The sequence below is a fragment of the Epargyreus clarus genome, unplaced genomic scaffold (genome assembly GCF_041222505.1).
Source record: "Epargyreus clarus isolate Ecla_fem2 unplaced genomic scaffold, WU_Ecla_fem_2.2 ptg000003l, whole genome shotgun sequence".
In the NCBI taxonomy this organism is placed as follows: domain Eukaryota; kingdom Metazoa; phylum Arthropoda; class Insecta; order Lepidoptera; family Hesperiidae; genus Epargyreus; species Epargyreus clarus.
In genome coordinates, this window is record NW_027332211.1 from 6,730,986 (window position 1) to 6,758,542 (window position 27,557).

General features: G+C 36.2%; 2 protein-coding genes and 1 long non-coding RNA gene across 4 annotated transcripts in view; 1 reads left to right on the top strand and 2 right to left on the bottom strand.

Moving 5' to 3' along the window:
• Positions 1-172: 172 nt before the first annotated feature.
• LOC140748847 (uncharacterized) lies at positions 173-1,717 on the bottom strand. Its single transcript, XR_012102998.1, has 4 exons — positions 1,537-1,717; positions 1,056-1,137; positions 687-971; positions 173-361 (listed from the first exon to the last, which is right to left on the bottom strand). It is a non-coding gene; the product is annotated as an uncharacterized LOC140748847 (long non-coding RNA).
• A 940-nt stretch (positions 1,718-2,657) lies between these two features.
• Positions 2,658-27,549, bottom strand: Ca-Ma2d (Ca[2+] channel Muscle-specific alpha2/delta subunit). Of its 2 annotated transcripts, XM_073085807.1 has the most exons (20): positions 27,412-27,524; positions 26,872-27,146; positions 23,170-23,251; positions 22,681-22,791; positions 21,863-22,145; positions 21,225-21,745; positions 20,755-20,974; positions 19,306-19,442; positions 18,716-18,754; positions 17,588-17,737; positions 14,847-14,921; positions 13,175-13,356; positions 12,013-12,216; positions 11,076-11,233; positions 9,136-9,409; positions 8,435-8,729; positions 7,357-7,593; positions 4,876-4,987; positions 3,951-4,378; positions 2,658-2,829 (listed from the first exon to the last, which is right to left on the bottom strand). In XM_073085807.1, the coding sequence occupies exons 2-20, from the start codon at positions 26,988-26,990 to the stop codon at positions 2,722-2,724; spliced, it is 3,735 nt and encodes a 1,244-aa protein (XP_072941908.1). In that variant the 5' UTR covers positions 26,991-27,146; positions 27,412-27,524; the 3' UTR covers positions 2,658-2,721. The 2 variants fall into 2 exon arrangements, with proteins under 2 accessions (XP_072941908.1, XP_072941901.1); XM_073085800.1 differs by having other exon boundaries at positions 26,872-27,549.
• The window catches only part of LOC140751772 (protein rolling stone), a 52,441-nt gene continuing 35,039 nt past the window's right edge, over positions 10,156-27,557 (top strand). Inside the window, exon 1 of the mRNA XM_073085831.1 lies at positions 10,156-10,405. The gene's annotated coding sequence lies outside the window, so the exon portion shown is untranslated. The remainder of the gene's footprint in view (positions 10,406-27,557) is intronic.

Consider the following 27,557-nt stretch of genomic DNA (forward strand, 5'->3'; position numbering starts at 1 on the left):
TACTGGGCCAATTTAAAGAACCAGTTTACGATACATACAATCAATTATTTATTCTGATATTAAGTACATTAATGGTAGATAATAATTATAGTTTTCTTTAAAATTGCATATTAAAGTAAAATATAACGTAAAAGTAGGTCTGATTATTTAGTAGGGTCACAGAAAAAAAAACTTTTTCAAAGGACATCCATTTTTATTCAGAAAGTGAGTAGATAAGATACAATTTCAATTTCAATTGAATTGGGAATGATTATATTGAAGAAAAACTACGTTGCGAATACAAGTGGCCATAACGTTAAAACTAATGAAGAAAACTTGACTGGAGTTCACTGTCATTTCCGCCAGCGGAGACAACTGCGTCCTGTTAACAAATAATAGTTTTCTAAAATAAAATACCTCGGTACCAACTAATCCTTCCCATAAAAAAAAATCTTCCCATCATTAAACATTAAAAAAATATCGATACATTTTGAATTTAACAGTAATAAGCCGTATAAAATTATAATAAATTGCAACTGTAAGACATTAAGACAAAAGGTACAGAAATTTGTCTTAATGTCTTACAGTCTTACATATTTCTTGCTTTTTATTATTCTTGCTTTCTTTATTTAAATAGCAAGAAATATGATAACAAAGATTATCGATGAACTTAAATAGTTTAAAAGATAACTATCCGATATACATACCGTAAACATAATAGTGCACACATGCTGTTCGGGTGTTATTGAAAGATACGCATTTAATCCCATGTCGAGATAATCAGTGTTCTGTAATTGCATGTGTGCACTATTTGATGGTAAAAATCCCCAGTCTTCTAGATGGAATCCAGGTTTATATTTAGTTATTGTTTTATTGTATGGCCGTTCTATTTGTTTACTACGGTGGAACTGAAAACATTCAGATTCCGGAAAAATGTTTAACTTTAGAAAAATCTCGGCTTCCCTCGAAACAGTCGACGAGCCACCACAATTCTAAAAAAGAGAAATATTTGTTATTTATTTAACATTTACAGGAAAACAGCGTAATTATGACACTAAGTATATCCGTATACATACATCCTGATCCGGCGTCTTCCCAAGAACATGTTTATGAAGTTGATACAGGCCTGCAAGAAGGTTAACTGCTCACGGCTGATGGCTGTAATAAAGTTAAATATTATATTATTAATTTGGCAAACATCTCCGAGTTTTCTAATCCATTCGTCTTTTTAATACAGCAATCTTTCCGATAAGTAATTCACTATCAATTTCTTTTACCAAGGTATATTTACTTAGCTACGTTCTGTAAAATATCTAAAGTTATAACTCCACCGGCTAGCCCTATGTTAGTAGACTATTAATAATTCATTTCAATTCAAATAATCATTAAGATCGTTTACTTCAAATTGATGTACAAAAAACAAACCAATCTAGTCCAATCTCGTCTCAATCGTTTTCATTCTAAGAAGACGCGCCCAGTAGTTGGGAAGGTAGCCATGGTGAAGCTTTATCTGTAAGTTAGTGCCGCCATGATGCGCGATATAAAAAGCTACCTTACCTGTTGAACGTTTCCCCAAAGCCGTCATGTTTACTCTCACAGTCCCCGGACACCGAGGATACAAGCAGCAACAATTAGGAATCAAGTAGCACAGTTATTTAGCTTCGCTTATTACAAGGTACAAGCTTCCGCCTTCGATACTGATCGAAAAGGTGTTAGTAATAAGCAATACCCTAGGCGCAGACGCGATAGGTACGGACATGCGCACTAGAACCCCAGTACCTAAATATAAGACCTAAAAGCTACATGCTATAGGCGCTAACTATAGTTACGTTTATGCCAAGACTGGATACAATGATTATAATGATTTTATGTTCTTTAGATGCGCACAGATTTTTCTCACTGTGTACAACGGAAAGGATGAATAACTACATTATTTTAATGCAGATTAACGAAAAAAACATCTAACCCCAGTTGTATATTTTCAAACCGCCGATAAGTCCTCCGACAAGTTTAACGATTACTCGACGTGCTTGTTTAACCCTTAAAAGCACGGAAACATGGATGTAACCAATTCAGTTTCCGTGAGTACGCCTTAAAATAGAATAAGTAATGCCTAATAGTATAGTCATGAATAAAACCTATTGCAACATAGGCTTGCGTTTTGTCACTTGTCTCTATGTGTTTAGAGCTTTTATTGGGGATAAATTGTGGGTTTAGCCTGCATTTATTTATTAAGTCAGTATCAACTAAGTAACAAGTATCAAATACTAGTAAGCAAGCTTTACTGTTACTGTGTATACGGAGAGGCGTGTCTAACTGTGTATGGAAAGAAAGATACAATACTCTTTATAGAATTCTTATATAATTAAAGACTAGATATCAGTCGCAATAAATACTTATCACCTGGGCGTTTAAAAACCGCATACGGTGGTTTCTTAATTTTTTTCTATAGTAAGTGGTTACTAACCAACTCCAGTATGGTCGGATCGAAGAGAAACTCTCCTCAAATCGACACATCAGCGCTTAACACTGCTTTTATTAGGTGGAAAAAGGCGTACCGGAGATACCTCCGGAGTCGAACCACAGACTACCTTTACAAGTTCATGCTTTAAGAAGCATAACCATCTTACACCTTATTAAGGACAGCTTAAACTTAGGTATATTAAAAATAAAGAAACTTTGCAAGAATAAACATTTTTATTCATAAAATGAGAAATATACAAATTTCTGTTTTTAATTAAACTATGCAAACAAAACGGACGCTAATGAAGCTACCATACACATGATAACAAATGCTATGATGTTGACTTGATTCAAACTGCCCATCCCACAAGCTGTGATATTTCTCTCCTGTAAACAAGTAAAAAGTAAAGATATACAGACGTCATAAGTAAACATATACTACGAGTAAAACTATTATATAAATCACTAAAAAATATTGAATATACCAAACCCCATCTAAAAGTAAATGAGCTACGTATTATGTATAAGAAAGTGTGGAAAATATATTGTAACATCAAATTACGACGATATACAACGTTTACATTCGTAATGTTCTAGTTACATTCAATGAAAAAAATATAACTGTGAAAGTAGATCGTTGGTTCTATAGTACATAGGTGGCCACTACTGTTTTCAGTCATTCAGAAATGATAATAGATAGTTGTTTAAGTATAAAAGTATTAAGAACACACACTTTTGACCACTCCGATTAGATTTAAAGTATTCAATACATCTACAGCTGTTTTTTATTAACGTAATAAATGAACATACATTTCAGAAGATGGTGAAGCCATTGCCGCTCAAGACTTGTCAATCGACCTAAATAGAATTAAAGTCTTATCTATTAAACTCACAGACCTATAGTGACTAAACTGGAGTATGTGTCACGTCCCATTTACAGTTAATATTGGATGTCAATATCCTCATAACATTCGACAAATTGCATGCCTGCATTTGCTTCTCTCTCCATAATATATGACGGGACGAGTGGTCTGCTACGTGACATATCGCACTACATATTTTGAGTGTCACCGGCAGCGATCACTTAGCGTTAAGTATGTCGTCAGCTAATTCATAGTAATGGCTCTAGTGGGCGAAAGTGGTTCGAAAACCTCATGTGGATTACATTTTTTATTCTTCTTCATAAAGAAGGTTCAATCAAACACATCGGCAAATAAGATTTATCTGACTACAAATAGAAATACGCTTAGATACAAATAGAATTAACTCTAGTCTGCACAGAAATAGTAAGGAGGTACGAAGCGTGTTAATTCTATTTTTTTTTTATAATTTCCTCATCTTAAATTATGTAAGATACAAAATTTACATCAGCTTTAAATTTTATTTCTTACTTTCAAACTAGGCGTTACGGAAACTAGAGACTTATCCCTTATTATAATCGTTAATTTTTACTTTTACAACGTGAAGCCTTGACAGTTATAATGCTATATGAATTCTTTGTTTCATACCTTATCATGATACGTGTAACAATCTTCGAGACGACGTCTTGTTAATCTTCCCAAATCGAGCTTATGGCATGGCTCGCGACTCGTGGTCGAATCGCTGGTAGGCTGAGGCTTCGTGTCCGGAGGTTTTTTGCAATCTGGCAGGAAATCCCAATCCCCCTTTTCTACTACTAACAAAAGTAAATTAGTTTTAGACACCAACGAAGCCCAGTACGGCTGATGGCAGTCCCCTGGTTCATCTTTCTGTACAACGGGGGTTACCCCCATTGAGTTTAAGAAATACAGCTGATTCAGTATGTACAGAGTGATTCTGTGATCGCAGGAGAAAGGCGTGTCGTCTTCAGCTTCTTTTGCTTCGATAGTTTCGTTGTCAGCACCGTTCGGTGGCATAGTTGTACTCTCTGGATATTGATTATCAAGGTAATCTGAAACTATAACAATTAAAGGTTATTTCTATACACCTAACTTAGCTTATATTACGTGGCTACATTCCGGCGTCCGTATCTAATAAGCATGAATGCAAGCAAAAGGATTGCTACTCTTCACTTTTAGTTTACTTTAAGATTAAGTAATTTTATTATTCAAGTTACTTTTTAGAGCTTCAACCATTTCAACTTATTCATTTTCTGAATTTGCTATTGTTGAGCATACAGGCAGCAGCTTTTGATCGTAATGATAATGTTTCTGTATAGAATTAAGTCAACAACGAATATTTCTAACGCCTTTATCTATATATTTGCCTTCGCTGTTAAAACTATACATAGATTAATATGCACAATACTTCTAAAAATCTCATGTGCATATCTGGTAAGTATTTGAACCCCACCGCGCAGTAATACAGGCCGAAATTCATTTGAATATGATATGAATTACCCTTCTATCATTGCTTTTATCATTAGCATAGTATTTACTTTATTTAGTAACTTACCATCATCTATAGGCGCAGCATATGTGTATCGATAGGAATCGCTGAAACTGAACAGTAGTAGCAGTGCTTCAGCGAACAGCCAGCGCATGAAGTTCGTTGCGATGCTGAAGGGCTGGAAATTAAAGAATTTCTTACTTAGTTACCCTTTAGAATATATGATCACGTACATAACTAAACTATACTTACTAATGACTGAACGCAAGTCGTAAGTAGTACTAAATATCGAAAATAATATTTGGAAATAAGGCATATATATTTTTTTTAAATTAAACCATTTAGTATCGAATTTAAACGATACAAATATAACTTAAAACATAAAAAACCTTATGTATATGAAGGACGCGGAAATAAAAAAGCCTTCCTTGGAAAACCCGTAGACTTATTTTATCATCATGTTCTAATTTGCAAATATAAAACGATGACAAAAACAGAATCTTAGAGCTTACTTAGATATCGATAATTAGAAGCAAATATAAATTGAATATATTATATTAGTAGGGTTTATCTCTTCATGGTAAAATAACTAATTTCTGCAAATACCGATGATTTTAAAAGTACCTAGATAGAACCAAAATCAACATCACACAATTATTTCGACAAGGCGTGTTCTTATTGTAATTCGTAAACATTTTAAATTATCCTGTATGTGTATATCAAGTTCAACTGTATGTGTAATGTTCACCCAACTCCTACGTAATAAACCTTTTCTGGATGTGGTTAGCCAAGCGTGAAATCACTGGCAGCGGGTTCACATTTGTGATATTTATCCTAGCTAAACTTTGGAGGTTGTTATAGAGTTTTTATACATATTTGTTTTGTTAAATAAGTAATACTAACAATTTGGAAACAAACTGTGGGGCTATGTAGAGCTCTATGTAGAGATTTATTAAATATTTACTTTTTATGCCCTTGCCTTATATTTTTAAATAATACTAAACCTAAACCTAAACCGGCCGATTATAATATTTCCGGCAGCAGAGACATGTGGCCTATAAACACTATCAATAAATCTGACGCGCTCGAGTATTAGTAAATGGTAATAAACTACTAGGTACGAATATGGGAGACACACTTCTTCTGGGCATCCCAACTTATACCTTTTTTTTTTTGTTTACGAGGGGGAAACCTTCAAAAGGTACCCGACGACGTGGAAGCGACGCCAGGTTATGTGGGATTTTAACGGACTAAAACCCCCCCGGTGGCCGCCCTCAACGCTTTTTGGAGAACTCCGGGATCTCCGAGGGAACACAACCAGAGTCCTCCGAGCGCGATGCCCCGATCGGGCTCTGCCCTGGGGGAGCACTTTTGGCTCCTCCCAAACCGTCTGGTGTTTACGTCGGTATGCGACCACACATACCATCGTCCTTCCCGGGGTTGCTTGCTGGACGGTTCGAGCTCCCACTCTTGCCGCCCGCAACCCCGGAAGCCCCCTTTTAGTCGCCTCTTACGACAGACAGGGGATACCGTAGCCCTATTCCAACTTATACCTAGGGGTAGCAACGCATCCGTGACCGACCTCAAGTAAAATTCTAATTTTATTTGAGATTGATAACAGATGTCCATGGGTGATAGTTGCCACTTACCACCAGGTAAACTGCTTACTCGTTTGTTACTTCCATCATATATAAACCTACTAGAGGTACGATATCGTCTACGAGACAGTGGAACTAAATATCCTTGGCAAACATAACGAAGCAGCAAGCGAAGTAATGTTATACGAGAACAAATTGAAGCGGATTTCCACTAACTTCAAACAGAAAGTTATTTCTCTATAAACTGAGAACCACAACTGAATCCACCGAATAACCCTGTAGTTTATACCACAAAATCCATTACTCCACAATACAACTATGTTATTCGAATTGAAGTATTGACTTGAACTAAGTTATTTGAGTTCGTAATTGCTTGCAGATTTGATGGATGGAACGCTGAGAAACAATGGGAACTATAACTGTCTTATTGTTATAATTAATTAAATTTCTTTGAGTTAATTAAAGCCTTAAAGTAGAGCTTTAGAGATCTACTCACGCGGCGATATTGAACAATTTTATTGCAATAGTTAAGAAATTATATAGAAATATACATTTTATCACACATATAACGAAGATACTTCATTACTGTTTAGGCAGAAAAATTAACATATTTTAATTGAGTCTATACAACTTTTATTTCTCTATTAGCCTACAGTTGAATACAAGACGTCTATGTACTTAAGAAAATATTGGCATCTGCTTGGAGTAAGTCACTATCGTTTGGACACACTCCAACTGGTATCTCTATTTTGTCCAAAACATGATTACTACTCAAGGAGTCTATTTTCCGGTTCAGTTCAGAAAGATGTCGAAAAAGCCGCAAAAGCAGAAAGTTCATCATTTTTATCTTCCTCCGAGAGAATTTAAAGCATGGTAACCCTTGTAGCTCACGTGTCAGCTCATACACATATAGTGATTATAAATTGATTAAAAAAAGAAATACACGTACCGTAGTAAGTGACCAGGCGTTACTTTTTTCCTTAATAGTCGATAACGGACAAAGAGCTTGATAGTTGAAAACCTCCACGTGGTCGAACACCTTCATATCTATGAAGGACTGTAGTATTCCCGGATACAGAACCCCGAAGAACTTCCCCACTTCTGACTTCTCCATCCCCACCACGATGTATCCCGAACTATCGATCAAATAGCAGTTGTACTTGCTATCACCACCACACGATATTGCCTGAAAACACAGATTTAAATAATCAGTTTTATGGTTTGAAGTTGCAAATATGTAGAGGGGTTTCAAATGGTGCGTACTTATAGATTTTATTAAGCTTATACTACCATATTGAAATATAGATTATTTTCTAAGTTCGTGCATTTTGACAGTCGGCTTAAGGGTCCGTTCACACAGACCGGCTCGGAGAGGAGACGTTTTTTTATCACGTTAGAAACAGAGTTTTAAGTACCTCTTTGAATTAAGGTTTATTTTTGCATGTGCACTTATTTTGTCACTAAGAATGCTTGAACGCGCTTCGTGTGAAATAATAAGAGGAGCCGACCGGCTCTGCCTGCGTGCTCATTCTCCCTCACGCAGCCGTTCGGCTCCGATTGCGAGTGCATCCGCTTTCAGATCTTTACCAGCCGGTCTATGTGAAATAGTTGGCGGCTCCGCTTCAATCAATTCCAAGCGTATACCATCCGGTATGTGTCAAAAGAAAAATGCGAGCCGATGCTCTCCGAGCCGGTCTGTGTCCGTTCGACCCTAAAACCGCTTATTTATCGCTTAAGCTTCCAATTACTCAAGCAATAGTAGTTGCTTGGCAGTCAGCCAATGTAGTTTATTAATTAACTACATAAAAGCCGCCATTTATATCAAAATGAAAGCTACAAGTTACATACACATCTTTTGAGCTCTTCAATTAATTAATTTTAAACGTAAGATAGTTAAATCACGAAGTATGGCATCAAGATAAATTAAATCCAAAATGGAGCTGAGTGACACATAATTATGTGGGATTAAATACGGGCAGATTAAAATCAAGGAAGCGTAAACTTGCAAAGCTGTCAAAAACACTTACACTGTTCCTGTTCGTCATATTAAAGAATATATCACGGAAATTGGAATACTGATATTGGAAGCCGACAACAGCGGCTGGGGTTTCCGATTTCCCATCCTTATAGAATATCGCATACGAAGCTGTTATCGTGATATCTCCATCGTCGTTCTCTATGTTTGGCCGATTCTGAATTGTGTCGTCCAAAATGCGTAGAGGTGTAGCAATGACTAACGCCTCCGGGCTTATCATGTGCTGAAGAACAGCAGCTTTGTACCACGTTTCTTCAATCGCATTATAGTATATGTCGCCAAATACTCTGGAAATTTACTATGATATGTTATGATTGCAGTGTGAAAGAAATGATGGGCAAGTGAAGTGAAGAATGTAATACCATGGCAGCCTAGTGGTTCCAAACCTAGGCACATGTCTCCTATCAGAGTAAGAGGGGTATAGAGCATAATCCATCGGGATGGCTAAACGCGAATTAGTAGAATTCACATACTTTTGAAAACTTTGATTGTTTGTAGAACTTTGGTTGAGAACGCGATGTTTTCCTTCACCATTATAGCAAATCGTGAAGAGCAATAATGAAGATGATGAAATTATGAAGAAAATTATAGCAAATTATGGATAATAATGAAAATGATAAAATTATGTCTTTCTTAGATGGTGCATGGGATGTTTTCCATACGATAGTTAAAAGTTATGTATAAAGAACTTACTTCTTATCGTACTCCTTTTCCCGGTATCCATTGGGGTTAACTTTTTCATTTTTGCTGTCATCAAAGATATAATGCCATCGGGTTAGACCACTAGAAGTGGCTATGAACCTTACATCAACATTATATTTCTTAGCCAACTCCCTCTCTTCCGGGCTAGCGTCCCAATTTCTAAAATAAGGAGCTGAAAGCTTCGCATCGAAAACTAATTGTTTCACTAAATCTTCATTGCAATAATAATCGTCTTTTGCCTTTGTAGTTGTGTTACCACAATGTTCTAAAACGAGAAAATGAAATCTATTATTTATCAAATCTCAAACGTTATAAAATTATATAGTTTTTAAATTAGGGTAATTTGATAGACGCAACATTAAATTTATGTTTAAATGATCGAGACAGTACAATTGCACTGAAGTCAAAATAACACTGCGAAATTAATCATTCGTAGTGTAACAGCAGCCTTAGATAAAAGAAAACGGAAAACTGAATCCAATTTACAGTTCAATCGTGACGCAAACCGAGATAGAACGGAAATAGGGAGATAAAATGAAATGTTCACAATAACGAATATGGAGAACGAAAGCCTTTACCAAATCAAATCCCACAGAGTAGGTATGTGTGATGGAAATCTCTTTGTTTCATATTTCACACTGTTCGCAGTTACATGACATATCTCCCAAACAAACACATTCAATATTATTAGATCTAACATGGGGAGGAAATGTCATCCACGATTTATTACCAATTGGTTACATGTTACTTATTATTGATTACCAATTGGTAATTATTAATAATGACGTATTACCATAATAACTTATTACTAATTGGTAATAAGTTGTTCGCATATATGTGTCAAATGTCAATTAATCCCAAATGGTGTCAGTGCAAAAGGTTGATGAAAGTTTTTGTATGAAAATCTTGACAATGTCTCTAATAACCATAGACTTCTATTTTTTCTTATTTAATATTTTTCCTCCTAACACATTTACTGTTATTATTTGACACTACGCGCACATTTGACATCTTCATTACAAATTTTAAATATACATCTCTACATAATCAAAATTACAAATGGAATTCATCACAATATAAGCCAACCAAAAACATGTGCACAACCAACTCCAGCGACATAAATATGTAAATATGGTACTTCAAAGCTGAAAACCGAATCTCTTTGAATTGACAAAGCTCTCATTCTGCCATAAGTGCTCTATTCAACCCACCAGCCTCCCGTACGAATGTGATCAGCGGCGCGTGCCAATCGGGGATTTAGGTGACTATGTACCGTAGCTAACTTTAGTATGTAGTTCAGAATTTCAGATACGTAGCAAGTCAAATTGAATTAGTTTCGACTGGTATTTCGTTTTCGTTTTTTGTAGTTTCAGTCGTATAACATTGAAGTACATTTTATTTAATCATTGAATACGATATGAACGGAGTGATGTCGCAAAAAATGAAATATAAACACATATCTAAGTATCAGTTCTTCAATACAACGTGGATTTTACAGTATCCATTTTTTGTTTAATATAGAAGAAGCAAATTACCATAGTGCCCATCTGATGGTAAATCATCACTTTCGCATCTGTACTCAACCTCAGCTGTTATCTTACCGGAGCTCGCTCAAAGATATGTTGATAAGTATGTTTTCCTTGTACGGGTTCGAATACCGTAACGTTTTCGTTTCAAAACAATTATACAGTCTGCATGTATATGTTAATCATGTACCTACTACGTTGTTTTTTTAATGTAATCACAAATACTAATACAGAGATATTAAGTCTACTGTTTTGCATAAGTTTCTCTGTTTGCTCTCACTTCATCCATTCATGTGTACTATAAACATTTGGTTAACCCAATCTTTAACCGGATACCCAAAATTAAGACCACTTTGGAAAATATAGATTTATTTCTAGCACACAAAAATACCTACATATACTTACTTTCGAAGATAAACGTGGTATCGCTATGTGCGTCTTCAGCATATTGCTTCTTCGTTATATCAATTTTATTTCTTGAAAGATTAACTAGAAACTTGAAAATTTCTATTTCTGCGTTTTCTGATTCGTGTCCTTCAAGATAGTGATATTTACAATATACCCTGTAAAATTAATCAATTTTTGATAGTTCTAGCATTAGCATACTTTCTTAGTACTCAGAATAAAACAAACTTAACAGAGATACGTACTAAAAGTGATACGAAGAGACTCAGAGATACGAATATTACTCAAATTTACAGACACCTGGATCGAATACGAATAGGTTATTTCTCTTAATTTAATTTGCTTACGAATCTAAAAGGTTATTGAATAAAAGTGTCTGTAGAATATTGGCAAAAAATCTAAATACATTTTTCCATCAAATTTTGAAGCCTAACAGCGAAAACCATTTACAGATATAAGACTATGTATTTATTGTTTTAGGGGTATATATTTTCGCAATAAAACAGAATACAATATTAAAGCTGAACCGACTTCACCCGCAATCTCCTCTGACAAATTTGTATTTATACCATAAAATACATTTTGGTACCCCTTTCCGCATAGTTGTTGAAAATTTCTCCAAACGCACCAATAGAGATAAGATTCGAAAACGTTTCGCCTGTACCCTTAACAGGAGTTTTTACGTTTCGTCAAATATGACTGTTTTGGTATTTGTTTACGTATTGGCCCATAGGATTTCCTAGTTCTGACACAATCCGCTAGGGGCGCTGATTGGAATTTGTATGGGCAAATACATAAACAAATACCAAAACAGTTATATTTGACGAAACGTAAAAACTCATGGTAAGGGCACTGTTCACGTCTACATGTCTATTATAAAAAGCTCGTAACACTCTATGTAAGTATCTCGTATGTAAGTATATATTTACACACTTACCAATCCGGGTGCACTCTGTATGTATAATTGAAGTAGGTGGTGACGTTGATGCCCGTCAGGTCTTGACCCTGTTTGGCCTCAAGAGGGTTGTCTTTGAGCATGAGCTCGGTGTCGCCGTAGCCCATTGGCAGGGAGATGCCCATTGAGAACGGAGTACCCACCAGCTTGTTGAAGAAGTAGTCGTGTTTCACACGTGATATCCTCCTATATGTAAATAATATTAATTTAAGATTAAATATATAAATAAAAATACATGAAAATAAAGGACATACAAAAATAGACAGGCGATGTAATAATAAATAAAAATTATAGGTATGACTGGAATCCAAATTTATCATAAAGTTTTCTGTCTGAGCAGAGATTGAATCCTGGACACTCTACGCGGCTGGCTGCTCGGTTCTAAACATTTACGCAATTCAAAATCGTCAGTAAAACGCTTTTATAAACCTTTGGGAACCTTTAATTATAACTAATTTACTTTCTACAACGTATAATTAAACGTAATTACATTAACTATAAACGTTAAAAAAGTTTAATATTTCAAGAAGCATCTTAATAGTACTTAATTTAGGCTCAGCTTCTGAAATGAGACAGACATAAATGAGACAGAGACAGAGTCTCCTAATTATATGAAGGAGGCACGAAAATCAAGAACCTTTTTGGAAAAGCTCGGGAGTCTCAGCGCTCATACTATATGTCAGGAAAATTAATTACCGTTTACTCATGTATGTAAAGGGCTTATTATAAATTCAAATGTCTGTTTACTTATTGCTTTGTTTGTTGTTTCGATTTGATGGTTCACTTCACTCCTCCCTTCACCACTAGCTACGCCGCCTCTAGTTATAGGAAGGAGCCTATGTCCAGCAGTGGGACTCACAAAGTTCCAAGCAATGTTGTGGTGAAATTAACCATATTGTATCGGTCTGTAAAAAAACTAACACCTGTTTCTGACTAATATAACGGCAATGTTTAATGCCGATTTATTCCTGTTGAAGGGTGTTTCAACTTTATCCTCAGAAGTAGCAACACACATGTGCCCGATCTCAGGACTAGGTCTTACAGAATACATACGTCCATGGGCAGCAGTAGACACTTACTATTAGGTGGAATGGTTGCACGTTTGCTAATGCTATATTACAAAAAAAAACTATTAGATACGTACCTCATATGATCGTAGTGGTAAAGCACTTCAACATCGGTCATATTGCCCTCGTCTCCGTTGACGAGGCTCTCCCGAAGTGCTTTGATTTTCTCGCCAAGCTCACGCGGACCCTTCCCGTCATCCACTTGCTCCACTTCCACAAAATCAACGCTGTTGTAGTTCTCTTGCAATTTGTTGTTTATCTACAATGGTTTATAGTATACTTCATTATCTTCGTAAAGATATGTAAGTATATAAAAGTAAGAACTCACAGAGCGTTTTTTTTCTGATTCCGCGCGCAGAACCGTTTTTTTTTGTTTTTGAAAACGCGTACGCGTAGAAAAGTAGGTAAAAGATATTTTTAAAACAAAATACAGCTATTCCTCGCAAATGCATGGAAGTAGAAGAAAAACATACCGTCAGTTCTAGTCTAAATCTGCAATCAAAAGTACATGAATAGACCCTTCAAGTTCAGAATCTTTAGAACTCTGCATTACAAATCTAAGTTTCCAAGGTTCGCTCGGAAAGGTATTAAAGTAACTGATTGCTTACGTTCCAAATAAATGAGTTTTCTAAACTTGCGTTTCCACGAAATGGTTTTGTACAAAGTTAAAATGTTGTTTAGGTACTCTTAAATACTTCAAACCCGTGTTTCCAAGAAGCCATTTTTGCTAACAAAATGTTATACTAGTTAAATTATATCTCTTTGTGTAATAAAATACGGTAGGGAGTTACAAAATATTATCACACATTAAGCAGGCTGTGTCATGACGTTTGTTGAAAAACGTTGTTTTAAATAATAATAAACGCTTTGTACACACACATAGACAAATACACAAACACCCAGACCCAGAAACAGAAATCTAAATTCATCATTTAGATGTCTGTCTGGTCGGGGATCGAACCCGGGACCCATTGCGCGTCAGACCCGTATGGTGACCGCTCTGTGTAATTGAAAGTTAGCTGTTGCGTACAATCATGCGGAATTCAGAACGACTATAAAATCAAATCGAGTGTGTATTAGGTACTTATATGTATTCCTTTAAAAAATAATATACTCGTAGTAGAAAATATTGCGCGAAAATTATCATCTACCACATCAAATTATCGGTGATATTTCATCAATGATATTGTACAAGTAAATTGATTGACAATGTGTACATCGGAGTTTCGTTTTATACCCATATTATATGTACGTTTATGTGCACTCATGTAATTCATTCAGTTCTCTATCATATGTAGATGAGTATGGAGATTATGTCACACACTAGGGTGCCTTTCCACCAGAGATGTGCTAGATAGCTAAGCGAAGCTAAACTACGAAGCTATGCAAAGCGACTAAGATTTACTATGAATATAATTAGCTTGTGATCCTTAGCTCACATCCATAGCTCCAATCCTTAGACGGAACGTTACACGTAATAATAATAGGTTACTTACCAAAGCTAAGCTAATCGAATAAAATGTACTATGAAATGTTTGGTCGATCATGTTAGCTCGCATCCGTAGCTCCAATCCTTACCTCGCATTCTTCCGTATAAACAAACATAGCTTAGCTATCAAAAGTAAGTTTCACATAATTAAAATGATGCAATTCTATTGATACATTTGACACACATCCATAGCTTAGCTACATCGCACACCTCTGTTGGAAGAGCGCCCTAAAGCCCTCAATGCCGGTGCTTATACTCACCGTTGTAATTAACAGGGGATGTAGCAGCAGATAACCGTTATTACTCACAATAAACGAATAGCCATTAACGCCGAGCTGAAACAAAAATACTTACATAAAATTTTAATACCTTTTTAGAGTTCCGTACCCAACGGGTAAAAACAGAACGCTATTACTAAGCTTCCGGTGTCTATCTGTCTGCCACAGGGCTCTATCTCTTGAACCATAATAGATGGAAAATTGAAATTTTCACAGAATATGTATAACAGTGGCTGTTATAACAAAATATACTAAACATAAAAAATAAAACTTGAAAATCAGTAGGGGTAGCCATATAACAAACCACTATTTTTGGGCATTTTTCGCTGTATCTATAAAACCGTAATAAGTAGACAGTTCAAATTTTCTCAATGTATTTACTTCTATGGCTGCTATAATAACCAATACTAAAAATAAAAAAATAAATGAAAATTTGGTGGTACGGAATCCTCCGGGTACGAGTTCGACTTGCACTTGACCAATTATTTCATTGAACACGAGTGAACTTATTCATACCTAAAACTATCCTAACACTTTTTAATACTGACAGTGCCAATTTTTTTAACAAAAATCAATAAAGGTTACACGTACTTTTAGGCGATGATGTCACAGCTGTTTACTCATGTCTATAAAATAATTATAATGCCGCTCCTTTATTAACATAAAGTATAACTATGTAGTTATATAGTCTTAGTACGTCTTTGCACGAACCCCTTACAATGCTAGGAATCTCCTAAGGATTCTCAAAAACGGTTTGTATTGTAGGGCCGTTTGCCCTATATAGGGATCAATAATATCGGCCTTTTTACTCGTAATATCGTCGGCAACGGTATTTCTATTTGTATCATTGACTGCTGCGTCTAAATACAGCAGCTGTTTGTGCCGTGTACGTCAAACTGACCATTTCGAATGTTTATACGAATTCCGTGAATGTTCTTACTGGCCTTTGCAATTACGATAGTTTGTTTTAAATTCGCCGTGCACGCGTATTTAATTGTTGGCATGGTTGTCAGGTCTCAGTGCAAAATCTTATTCTTCAGACAGTTTTAACAATGTTTTCTCAGCCTATTCCTGAAGGGCGGCAATTTTTACCTCCGCTTTTTGGAGTTTACTCCTTAAGAAACGATTTGAGTTATAAGGCCCGGTACGGAAATTTTATGAGGAGTAAAATCAAGTGTAACACGAAAAGTTGAGGCGTAACGGTAACCAAAATATGAATCAAGAGTGCTTTTATTAATTTAAAATACAGTAAGTTCAAATCCCATATGAAAGTAATTATAACAATAAAAATAATTAGCAATATATAAAACATTAAAACGTCATTAACTAATTTGTTTACATTTTTGCATAAATTAAGTTATAGGTTTGATCATTTATAAACACTGTGAAAAATATGAACATTGGCGCCATAATATGATTAACAATCTTTTATGAACGTTTTTAAAGAAGAGTAACATATAAAATCAGTAAGCAATTGAATAAGATATAATATTAGCAAAATAAGTTTTTAACATAAAGAGGCTTTTGTAAGTTACTGATATATTAATTTAACTTATAAAAATGGATGCATTATTGATCAGCACCATCTATCAACGATAAACGGGCAAAATCAAAACAGTATTATTTAATATTTATTACAGAATTATTGCTAATGAATTATGTTCAAAATAAGTTATATAAAATTAGCAATACGTTTTAAATGAATTCTAGAATTATAAAACATTCAGAAACAATCCAAATTACATATAATAACATGTTTATTGAGTCTCATATAAATTTCATCCGTAAATTGCAACAAGGATATTTTATAGATGGCAAAGAAATTATAATTATTAAGTTTTAAGTTATAAAACGTTTAATATTGTTTTAAATATAAATAATTATATTATATTAAAATTTACTTTAATATAAACAATTATATTAAGTTACCATTATAATATTTGGAACCAAAATACATAGATTGATAAATTTGCAAACTTACAATTTATAAAACTTGCCACTAGATAGCGCTATTTTATATTATTTTGTAACATACTTTATGTAATACGCATTATTGAAGTAATATAAATAATCCGAATAATTACAGATATATGTTTGTTTCTCTTATCATTTTAGCAGATGCGTTCATTTACCTACCCTTTTTTCTATTCGATATATATCATAATTATCATTCGTAAGGAGTAAACTCCAATCGTGCGTCGTAGCTGACACACACACACTTTTTTTTTTTTTTGTTTACGAGGGGGAAACCTTCAAAAGGTACCCAGTGTCGTAGGAGCGACACGGGCTTATGTGGGATTCTTACCGCACTAAAACCCCCCCGGTGGCCGTCCACAGCGTTGCCAAGAGGACTCCGGGATCTCCTACGGAACGCAACCGGAGTCTTCTGAACGCATTGCCCCTTCGGGCTCCTCCTAGGTGAGCTTCAGGACTCACCACACCGTCTAGTATTTACGACGGTATGCGACCACACATACCGCCGTCCTTCCCGGAGTTGCTTGCTGGACGGCTCGACCTCCCAATCTTGCCGCCCGCAACCCCGGAAGCCCCCTTTTAGTCGCCTCTTACGACAGGCAGGGGATACCGTAGCCCTATTCTAGTCCCGGGACTACAGGGACAATACTAAGCTATACCTACTACCTTGCAGCTCCGGCAGCCTGTGCCCTATTCTACTCCTAAATATAAGTATAATTTGTCCTTCTACAAATCAATGTATAACTTACCTGATGTGGCTGAGCCAGTTTAGCTATGCTGTCTATTGGTACGTCAGTTCCTGCTACACCAAGCAGTATGGCGTCGTCATCGTTTTCCACATTGTATCGATAATCAAAAGCTGGTATGGCCACTGATGTCACCAGCTTGTCTTCGTCCGGCTAAAAGTAAAGTATTGCATTTATTCCTTGGTAACGTTGGGACCATTATTATGACAAATAAACACAAACTACAAAGAATATATAAAAAACTATGACTCTTGCATAGATAGGTATTGGTCATACTCATAACACTCATACCCAAAAAAGAACGTTTGTGTCCCGAAGTGAACAACACACGTATTAATTATTTCTTCATCAACCTATTTTTGTCGCCCATGAAGGGTCTCTTCTACGTAACGGGTATAGGCAATTATATAATTATATATCATTGGGTTTAGGAAAAAAAGGTTTTTATAGAACCCTCGGGCACACAATTTCTAAAAGTCCAAGGTACATAAAGATACAAAAAATGAGCTATCAGTGATATACTTTGCAGACAATAATAATACAAAACGACGAAAATAATACAATTGTACGCAAAAAGAGATGTGAAGTTATTTTGTACGAAAATAGTCCATGAAAAAGATTTTCACAAAAAGCAATTTATCACGTGCCTAATAGTACCAAAGCTAGCATCTGGGGATTCCAGGGCGCTTTACAAAAAGCTTCCACGACAAAAAAATTGGCGCAACGAATACAAAGGTCCCTCGCTCCCAAACCTTACAAAGAAAGAACCAATTACACTTGTCAGGATTCTTTTAGATTGTCATTGACATTCATACGTGTATAAAAAATAAGACATGGAAAATTTAAATTCGTTTATTTCTTCGAAATTTTCAAATTCGATCTTCGGAAGGAGTGAAAGCTGTACAGTAGATTATGTATGAATTTTCAATAAAATACATTTTGAATAGTTACTATCATCAACTTGGAAATGGCGAATTTGATTACTTTTTCTTGAAAATTGATATACGAAGATTACATTTTAAATTGTTTAATATTAACGAAATATAAATATACCTACTAACTGATCTAATTATCCTGACATGTTCATTACCTGTTAGACAAATAATATGTACATGTAATGAATAATCATACCTTGTTCACATCTCCACTCACATCCCATTTGCCAGTTCTCTGAAAATAAAATAATGAATTAACGTACAACATACATATTTATATTTGGGTAGCATGAGTGTGTTACCCGTACGACTGTACAAGTATCAATTTATCTACTTTCAGAAACAATTTTATTGTAAAATGATTTAAATTTTCTAGTCACTGTAATGTGATGTGAAATCGAAATTCGCCAAAGGTTATGATTGTATCAACATCAGTTCGACCCTTTGTGACCCTCAACGGTTTGGTCTAAACGTTCCTTTTGCCACTCATGTGCAAAATGTAGAATGAACTTCTTCACGAGGTATTCCCAGAGCACTACGTATATGTCAGGGAGCTCTTCAAAAATACTGCATTACATTGAAGATTTCTCTGAAGTTGCTTATGTCTATAGGCGACGATCCATTCATTAGGTATCCCGTCTGCCTCGTTGAACCATAATCAAAAATACTAATATGTGTCTAATTTCTGTCATTGTTTCAGTAAAACTTAGATTCAGTGGGTTGAATAGGTCAGAATGAGTCATTTATAGATTTTTCATCACCACATTACATAAGACACAAAAATACCGTGTCATCTCTGATAGCGTGAGTCCAGGTTGGCGGCGGCATCCTCCCTTCCAGGATCATGGGCCGCGCGATCACATTGATATACTTCAGCACCTGCTGCTGTACTTCTTCAACTGAATGGATGTGGACGAAATAACCTGAACAAAGCGATAGTAGTATTTTAATACTACTGTCAAATACAACACGTTCAAGCTAATTGCGTGTCGCGTGATGGTACCGTAATAATTATAGAAAAATGACAAAGTAAATTCTATTAGAAGTTTATTTTACACGATTTAAACATGGGTTCAAGCGGCTTGGATGGAAGGAAGGAAGGGCGGAAGTTTAATTTGCCGCCACCTATAAGGCAATGATAATAAAGAGCCTTTATATGTGTAAAATTTCGCCGCTGCCTAAGAGTGCCGTCCAGAAGCGCAAGTTGAATCTGAAACTGATCCTATAGGATCCTATAGGAAAAACTGTATTAAGCAACATTTTGCCGTACCTCAAAAATTGCCGCCCGTACGTGCCGCCCTCTACATATAAATCTGAGTTATGAATTCATAACATTATTTTACTTCGTAAATGGGTAATAAAGTTCTCAAAAAGTCTTTTGCAAACTAAAAAAAGACATTCAATTAACCAAAAGCAATCGGACATATGAGTACAAACTCTCGGTTATATAAAATTATTTACGATATGTCTTTTACATATTATTCTTCCTCGAATAAATAACTTAAAATGAATTTAGAAATGATTGAGAACATAAAACAAGTACAATAAAATATACAAGGCAATACAGAATAAATTAAATAATAAACTGTAATAAATTAACAAATCTTTGTGTATTCAACATACTTCTACGTAATGAAATCTAAATAGAGAAATGTTTTACTAAACTCAATACCTCCAGCAACGGAAAATGAAATAATATTCTAGTACTTCTGCATACCAACATTACTTGATGAAATTCCTATTCGTCTCTGGCATAAGACCGGGGCAAAGATGTAATTTATATTCACGACTAGAACGTTAATAGATGTCTGAATAGTTATGAGAAGGTACAATAGTGCACTCTCAATGGATTTGTTCGTTAGCATTCATGGTCCAATTAGCAGTGTAACGTTTATCATTTACATTTCAAAACTTTGTGTAGTTTATGTAATCGTTTAAATAATTTAAAGGTGGTGGATCCCTTACGATTCAAATCTGTAGACTCAGAAGTAGACTTCTTCTTTATAACAAAAGTGTTGAATGACGCTGCGTTCTTTGAAAGATGTAGGGGAAACTTACTTATCGGAGGCGTTCCAACTTAGTCCTCAGGGGATGCAATGCATTTATGGTCGAACGACGACAGGAGCTATACTTCATCATAAGGTCTCCAAAAATATTAATATTCGTTTTATGCAGACAGGTTTTTTGCTTTTTAACTTTTATGAAAGTTATATCTTTATGTTCTCTAGGACTTACCTCTATTTAAACAAGCCATCCATTGTATCTCCCGAACATTGGTGACCTCTTTTCCAATCAGATACGTGAACACCCTGACAGGGATGTAGGTCTTCCCACCAACGACCTCTCGGTTGTACTCCTCGAATACTTCGGTCAGGTTGCCGGGAACGTAGTCCGTGATCACCATCACCAGCTGATTACAACCCTGAGAGCTACTTACGTTACAGTCCTTACGTCTCTGAAAATATTATGAACGTTATTGAATGCTGCTTTGTCTTTGTAGATGTTTGTCTACTTTTGATGTGAAATTAGTGTTATGAATGTTAAAAAAAAATAAAGCAAATCACAGACACGAGAGTGAAAAGAAGTTAACTTTTCGAAGTATACATGAATTTTCAATTCACCCTAATTCAGCTTCACCGTCAATTATTACGTCATCAGAAAACATGAAGATTAAAATTAAAACCTTAGTAAAATTAGATTCTCACCTCTTTGAGTGTCGTAAAAGCTGTTATGTAGGCCTTCGTCAAATTCGCATTACCCTCTAATGGTACTCTGTGTTTCCCATCTTTCATAGGCTCTAGTAAGCTTCTGATCGTGAGCAGATTCTCTGGAGTTGCCTGCACGAAACCCTTGAAACAGGCCACTACCTCCGTTGTATTTGCTTTAAAAGTGTATACATTTACGAAGTCATTGTTTGACAATGTGGCCAATATTGATTGTAATGTCATCCGCGCTACATAGTTTTTGAAACCAGTCATCGAACCCGAGACGTCGAAAAGAATCACAACATCCTTGGAGCAAGTAGCCGCCTCTATGTACCAAGACTTGACTCTGCAGTCATATGTGTCTGTTTCTTGCATATTCCATGGCATACCCGGGTAGAAACGGAGTACGCCGCGGGAGCTACCAAAGTACTGCCACACTAAAGACGGATCTGACTGATAATTCTTTGTAAATATCTCATTTAAATCCTTAGACCATAATATAGCATTTAATGCTTCATTTTCTGAGAAAGAAAATCGTACGTCAATAAATAATTTACAACATAAATAAATACAATTAAAGTTGCTTTATAAAATATTAATAAAATGTCAGTTCAATGTGTCGAAAGAAATTATATTACCTCTATAAAAAATATTTGTGGGCACGTGAATGCAGCTTATATTTGTATTAACGCTTATATCGTAAAAATGTGAATCTCTTTCAAGAGTAACTTTCATATAATTGCTATTGTTTTTTGCGAATTCAGGCGTGTCGTCCCTAATCGTTACATTGTCCTTGTCGGGTCTGTCTAGGTAGTAAAAGCTGGAGTATTTAGCTGAGCAATATTCGAATTCGTACGACGTGTTTTTTATCATCGTGTAATTGAATTCTCTCGCCAGCCGCTCCGCCGTCGCGTGGATGCACTGTAACGGGAATTTGATTTTGAAACTTCAGTTCAGGTTTAACCTTCATTTTAGGTTATAATTTCATTTACTATAGAAACGAAAACAAGAGATGTGAAATGTCGTGATAAGATGATGTCATAATTATAGATGTAACACCTTGTTACTAAAAAACTATGATATCCATTTCCAGATGTCCTGTTGAACTTAGACATTCAATTGGCCAACTATTAGATACTACGTTATATGAATCTAACGGACTCCCGTTATCTTCGGGCCATCAGTTCGTGGCCGCCACTCGACAATCCCTATTTTCCAACTTTTATTGGTTCTAGGGACTATTTTCCTATCAGGCGCCTGCGTGCGGTTCTAATCCGCATGCATGCTACTCGAACACCACTCGAAACGATAGACGTTTCATAGATACTTGCTTACTGTTGTCGAAGCCATCATCAGGCACTAAGATCTACTCCAGCTGCGCGGCTACGCGTTCTTCTGTATTCGTATGAAATTAAAGTAGTTCTGAATAAACACTAATGTATAATTTTATGTTTACCTTAACAGCATTGATCTTTCTCGTGAGCATGGTGCTGACGGAACGTAGAGAGGATTCCAATATTTGCTTGCCATCTTTTTTCTTTACGCTAGCATTCATTTGTTTGTATTTCTGAAAATAAAATAAAATGTGCTATATGGATTTATGCTTCGTAATTTCGTTAAATTGGTACAAATATATTTTTGGTGATTTTTTTTCAATGAATAAATACTTGAATAATCTTTTCCAGTCAGAGTTAGTCTTCCGAAGTTGTGATCAAAGTGTGAAAATAAACGCGCTTAATGTTTAATTAACCTAATAATCAATTTGTCCAATGCCCAAGCTTGAAATTTGACAATTCTTCCCTACTAGAATTGTTAGTACGAATTGAAACCTCTACATAAATCGGAAGTTTTCGTTAATAAATTCCACCATCTTGTTATTTGTTACAGAATCGTTTACCGCAACTAATCAATAACAAGTAAACGGAGCAGATAGCTATTTACTCACAATCCTTATTTGATCCGACTTCGTAAGAGACTCGCTCAGCCCCCATAGCTCGTCGCCCAAAGTGGTCGCCCATTCTTTTACGCTGCCAATTAGAAAAACATAATTGTAGCAGTATTTTAAACATTTTTATAAGAATTTTTAATGTTGCAGTGGTAACTGTCCTGTCCAACCATGGTGATTATTTCACCTTTCAACACGTGTCGTATGATACCAAATCTTGGTATACAAAATCCAATCATGTGATATTCCAATTTGGCTGAAAATACGTTACGACCGTGAGAACTAGGTAAAAACTACATAAAGAGCATTGCAACCATTGAGGACGCGGTTACAACTTCATCAGTCAATTAGTCAATCAGTTAGTCATATGCTTCACCATACTCTTTTCAAAGGGACGCAACAGCGCTACGCTGCTGCTACAAGGGGTAGCGTAGGAGTGATCATGGTACCTCGCCCTTCGAACCATAAAAGTTATACGAGTATATTCTATCAATCATGAATTATGAGTTCAATAAAATCACTCAAGTCGAATTTTCGTGTTAATGCTGAATGCATGACATGGATTTTGGTAGAGTACTTCGTGGTTCGACACCTAGCCTTATAACAACAACGTTATGCGATACCGGTATTCTAGTGTGAAGTGTGATATAGAAAAGACAGGGTAGCAACGCAACTGTAGCCAACCTTTTTTTTTGTTGATGAGGGGGAAACCTTCAAAAGGTACCCGACGCCATGGAAGTGACGCCGGGTTATGTGGGACTTTTACCGCATTAAAACCCCCCCGGTGGCCATCCTCAGCGTTTGGTGGAGAACTCCGGGATCTCCAACGGAACACAACCGGAGTCCTCCTAACGCGATGCCCTTCTATCGGGCTCTGCCCTGGGGGGAGCAATTTACGCTCCTCTCGCATCCCCTGGTGACTACAACGATATGCGACCACACAAACCGCTGTCCTTCCCGGGGTCGCTTGCTGGACGGTTTGAGCTCCCACTCTTGCCGCCCGCAACCCCGGAAGCCCCCTTTTAGTCGCCTCTTACGACAGGAAGGGGATACCGTAGCCCTATTCTGGTCCCGGTACTACAGGGACAAACTGTAGCCAACCTTAGAAAGGATTTTTATACAAATAGGAGGTAATTATAGATGCCCATGGGCGACAGTTGCCGTTTACCAACAGGTGGGATAGAGAAGAAAGGAATTCAGTACTAACAATAATTATAAATAACCTTTTATTTGTTTAAGATCGCGCTATACAAATATTTTTGACTTCATATGTGACCTACTCGTCTCCTTTCCCGTAATTATAGAAGCATTTAAATAGGTTACAAATTATCAACCTGCCATCTTAAATTTATAATACCTCTACCGATCATTAAATAATCAAGGTTAGTTGGGATAACATCGGACCTAGGGTAAAAACCTTACGATTGAATATACATGTTAATTTAGATATCTCTATAAATAATTCGCCAAGTACAAGTCGAACCCGCACATGGAGGCTTCCGTACTAGCAAATGTACATTAAGTATATTTTACTTATTTTTATAAAATAACCATATTAAGATATGTTTTTGTGTTCTTATTTGTATTTGTTATCATAGCAGTTATAGTAGTAAGCGGGTTGTAAAAATTTTAACAGTCTTCCTAGTACGGTTTAACAGTTAGATCGAAAAATACCGGTTTGTTGTATGGAGACCCTCTTTAATATTCAACTTTATTTTATTTTTAGCATTAAAATTTGTTGTTGTAATGTATTCTCTGTAAAAATTTCAAGTCTCTATCTATTATGGTTACAGAGATAGAGCCCTGTGAAAGACGGATAGACTGCGATGTTTTAGTAATAGGGTTCCGTTTTTACCCTTTGGGTAGGAAACCCTAAAAATTGCATTCATATTTTTATTTTTATATGCCAATTTACATCTTCGCTCATTAAAAATGTGGCCAATTAAGCGTACACTTTCAATCATACGGTTTTCACCCCAGCTTCGATATCACCCCAACTAATTTTACCGGTATAAAAGAAATTGAAGAAGAGATTGCCTGACGTTCGTTAACAATAATTAATCTCTCCAATTTTTACCTTCCAAAGATCAAAACTTCACAATTTCTAGTACATATAAATGGTCTAAATTCGATATTTTAGGGCAACAATTGGATAAATAACAGACGTGAATCTATTGTCTTTTGATTCAAGAACACGGAGGAGTTTACAATAAACGGTTAGCCGTTCACAAAGGTATTCCTTAGAGAGATGTTACACAGGCTTGTGTCCTTCATTGTTGACAAGTGAATCAAATGATTTTTTTTTTATAATATAGTAGTAGCAGACGAGCATGCAGTCCACCTGATGGTAAGTGGCTACTGCCGCCCATGGACATCTGTAATCAACCCCAGATAGGATAAGATATTCCTACCTGAGGTCGGCCACAGATGCGCCGCTACCCCTGAGGACTAAGCTAGAACGCCTCGGAAAAGTATGTCTCCCTTACCACACCTTTCATGCCGCCCCGGGCATCTGTGACCGACCACAGGGAGGAATATCTGTTGTATAATGCTATCTGTGGTTAATTATTCACGTCCACGGGCGGTAGTAGCCACTTACCTTTAGGTGGACTGCATGCTCGTCTAAAAGATACACTTCTCAGGAAAATTTAACCCGTATTATCTACTAAACTCCTAAGATTTTTTTTTTTCTCTTTATTTATTTCGGGGTTTGGGTACTAATTGTACATGTCAACCCCATTGTACCTTATACAATCTATTTTACACTTTAATTAAGTTATCCTATATAATTAATTTCTATGTTTGAGAGGTGCATTGATGAACGCATAAATACATCTCGCTGTATCAGTAAACGGCTCCGACAAAATAGTTTGAAATGCACCAACATCCATTTGATTTATTTTTAGTTTTTTCATCAATGCATCTCTCTCTTTACGATTCCGGACACACTCCAGCAAAAGATGTTGAACATCTTCTGGTCTATCACATGAAAGACATTTTGGTGAGGCAACTTTTTTCATGAGACATCCGAAAACATTAAGCGGAAAGTGTCCAGAACGAAGCCTTACTGCTACTGAAATCATCTGTCTACCCAACTTTACACCCGTAAACCACGGTTTACGAGGAGGCTCACTCTGCATGGTTTTATACCATATACCTTTATCCTTAGATTTAAGATCGAAATATTCTTTCCAATACATCCAACATTTTATTTTAAATTTTGACAAAACTTCAGAATAATTTGGTACTAAACTCCTAAGATAAACTAATCAATATGATGTAGAGAATGATCACTAAGGTATGATATACATAGATTGTTTGGATATATCGTTTTCGGTCTCACAGCGGCATTGAGCTACGAGCGTCCTTGACCAGTTGATTGATATTAGTAATCCACCAATCGGTTCTGGATCAGCGTTATTGAACAACTACTTTTATTAGAAACCGATGGCTATTATTCTTCATGAAAATAGCAGCAACCCGCTTATATTAATTCTCACGGATGCACGTAAATATACATTACGTTATTAACTACAAGAAGCTGGTATCGTATTTTTCGATCATTAAGAAATTTATCTCCATGTAAGTACTTTGGGAGAATTGATAGTTACCTTGTTCAGTTAAGATCGAACTCCCATTACAATTCCAAAAGTAATATCAGTATACAACATAAATATTTTATGACTGTACACAATTTCTTACATGGCAACGGTATCGACTTCTCCAGCTCTCCAAGCAGGTGCAAGGTCAGGTAACAACAGCAAGGTAAATAACACGGTGATCCTGAAACGCTGCATCTCGAGCAAATGTCTCACACGCATAAACAGTCTACGACACTTCTACGCGACGCACACCTACTACAGGATAAGGCACAACATTACAAAATTTTGTTTTCCACAAACTAGTCCATGAATACATGAATTTCCCTACGTTTCACAACTTTACACTACCGATGTTTCAAACTTTTCACGGAAGCCCTAGTCAAAAAATAGGTACCTACGTTTTACAAGAATAGAACAACAGCTGTAAGTAACGTAATGAAAAGCGCCCGTAAGCTTTTCACGATTAAGATAACAAGCGAGGCCACTACGATAGTGAGTCACACGTAAACATTTACTTTCACTGTAATTCGTTAATGTTACAACAAGTGTAAGTGGATTTAAAGTAGAAAACTACAAAAACAACGAGATTTTGGTAGCGACAACGAAAGTGCGGCGTCTGAAAAGTTCACAACGAGTTTACTTTTACTTCGTTCAGTGCGAAATAGTTTGTCGGTGGAATGGCGCGTACGAGTGGCGCACAGCCCGGCGGGAGACGTTTGTCGCGACGGACGCACGTGCTGCGTCTATTCTGGGCGGCCGCGGCGGGCGGGCAGCGCTCGGCATCGA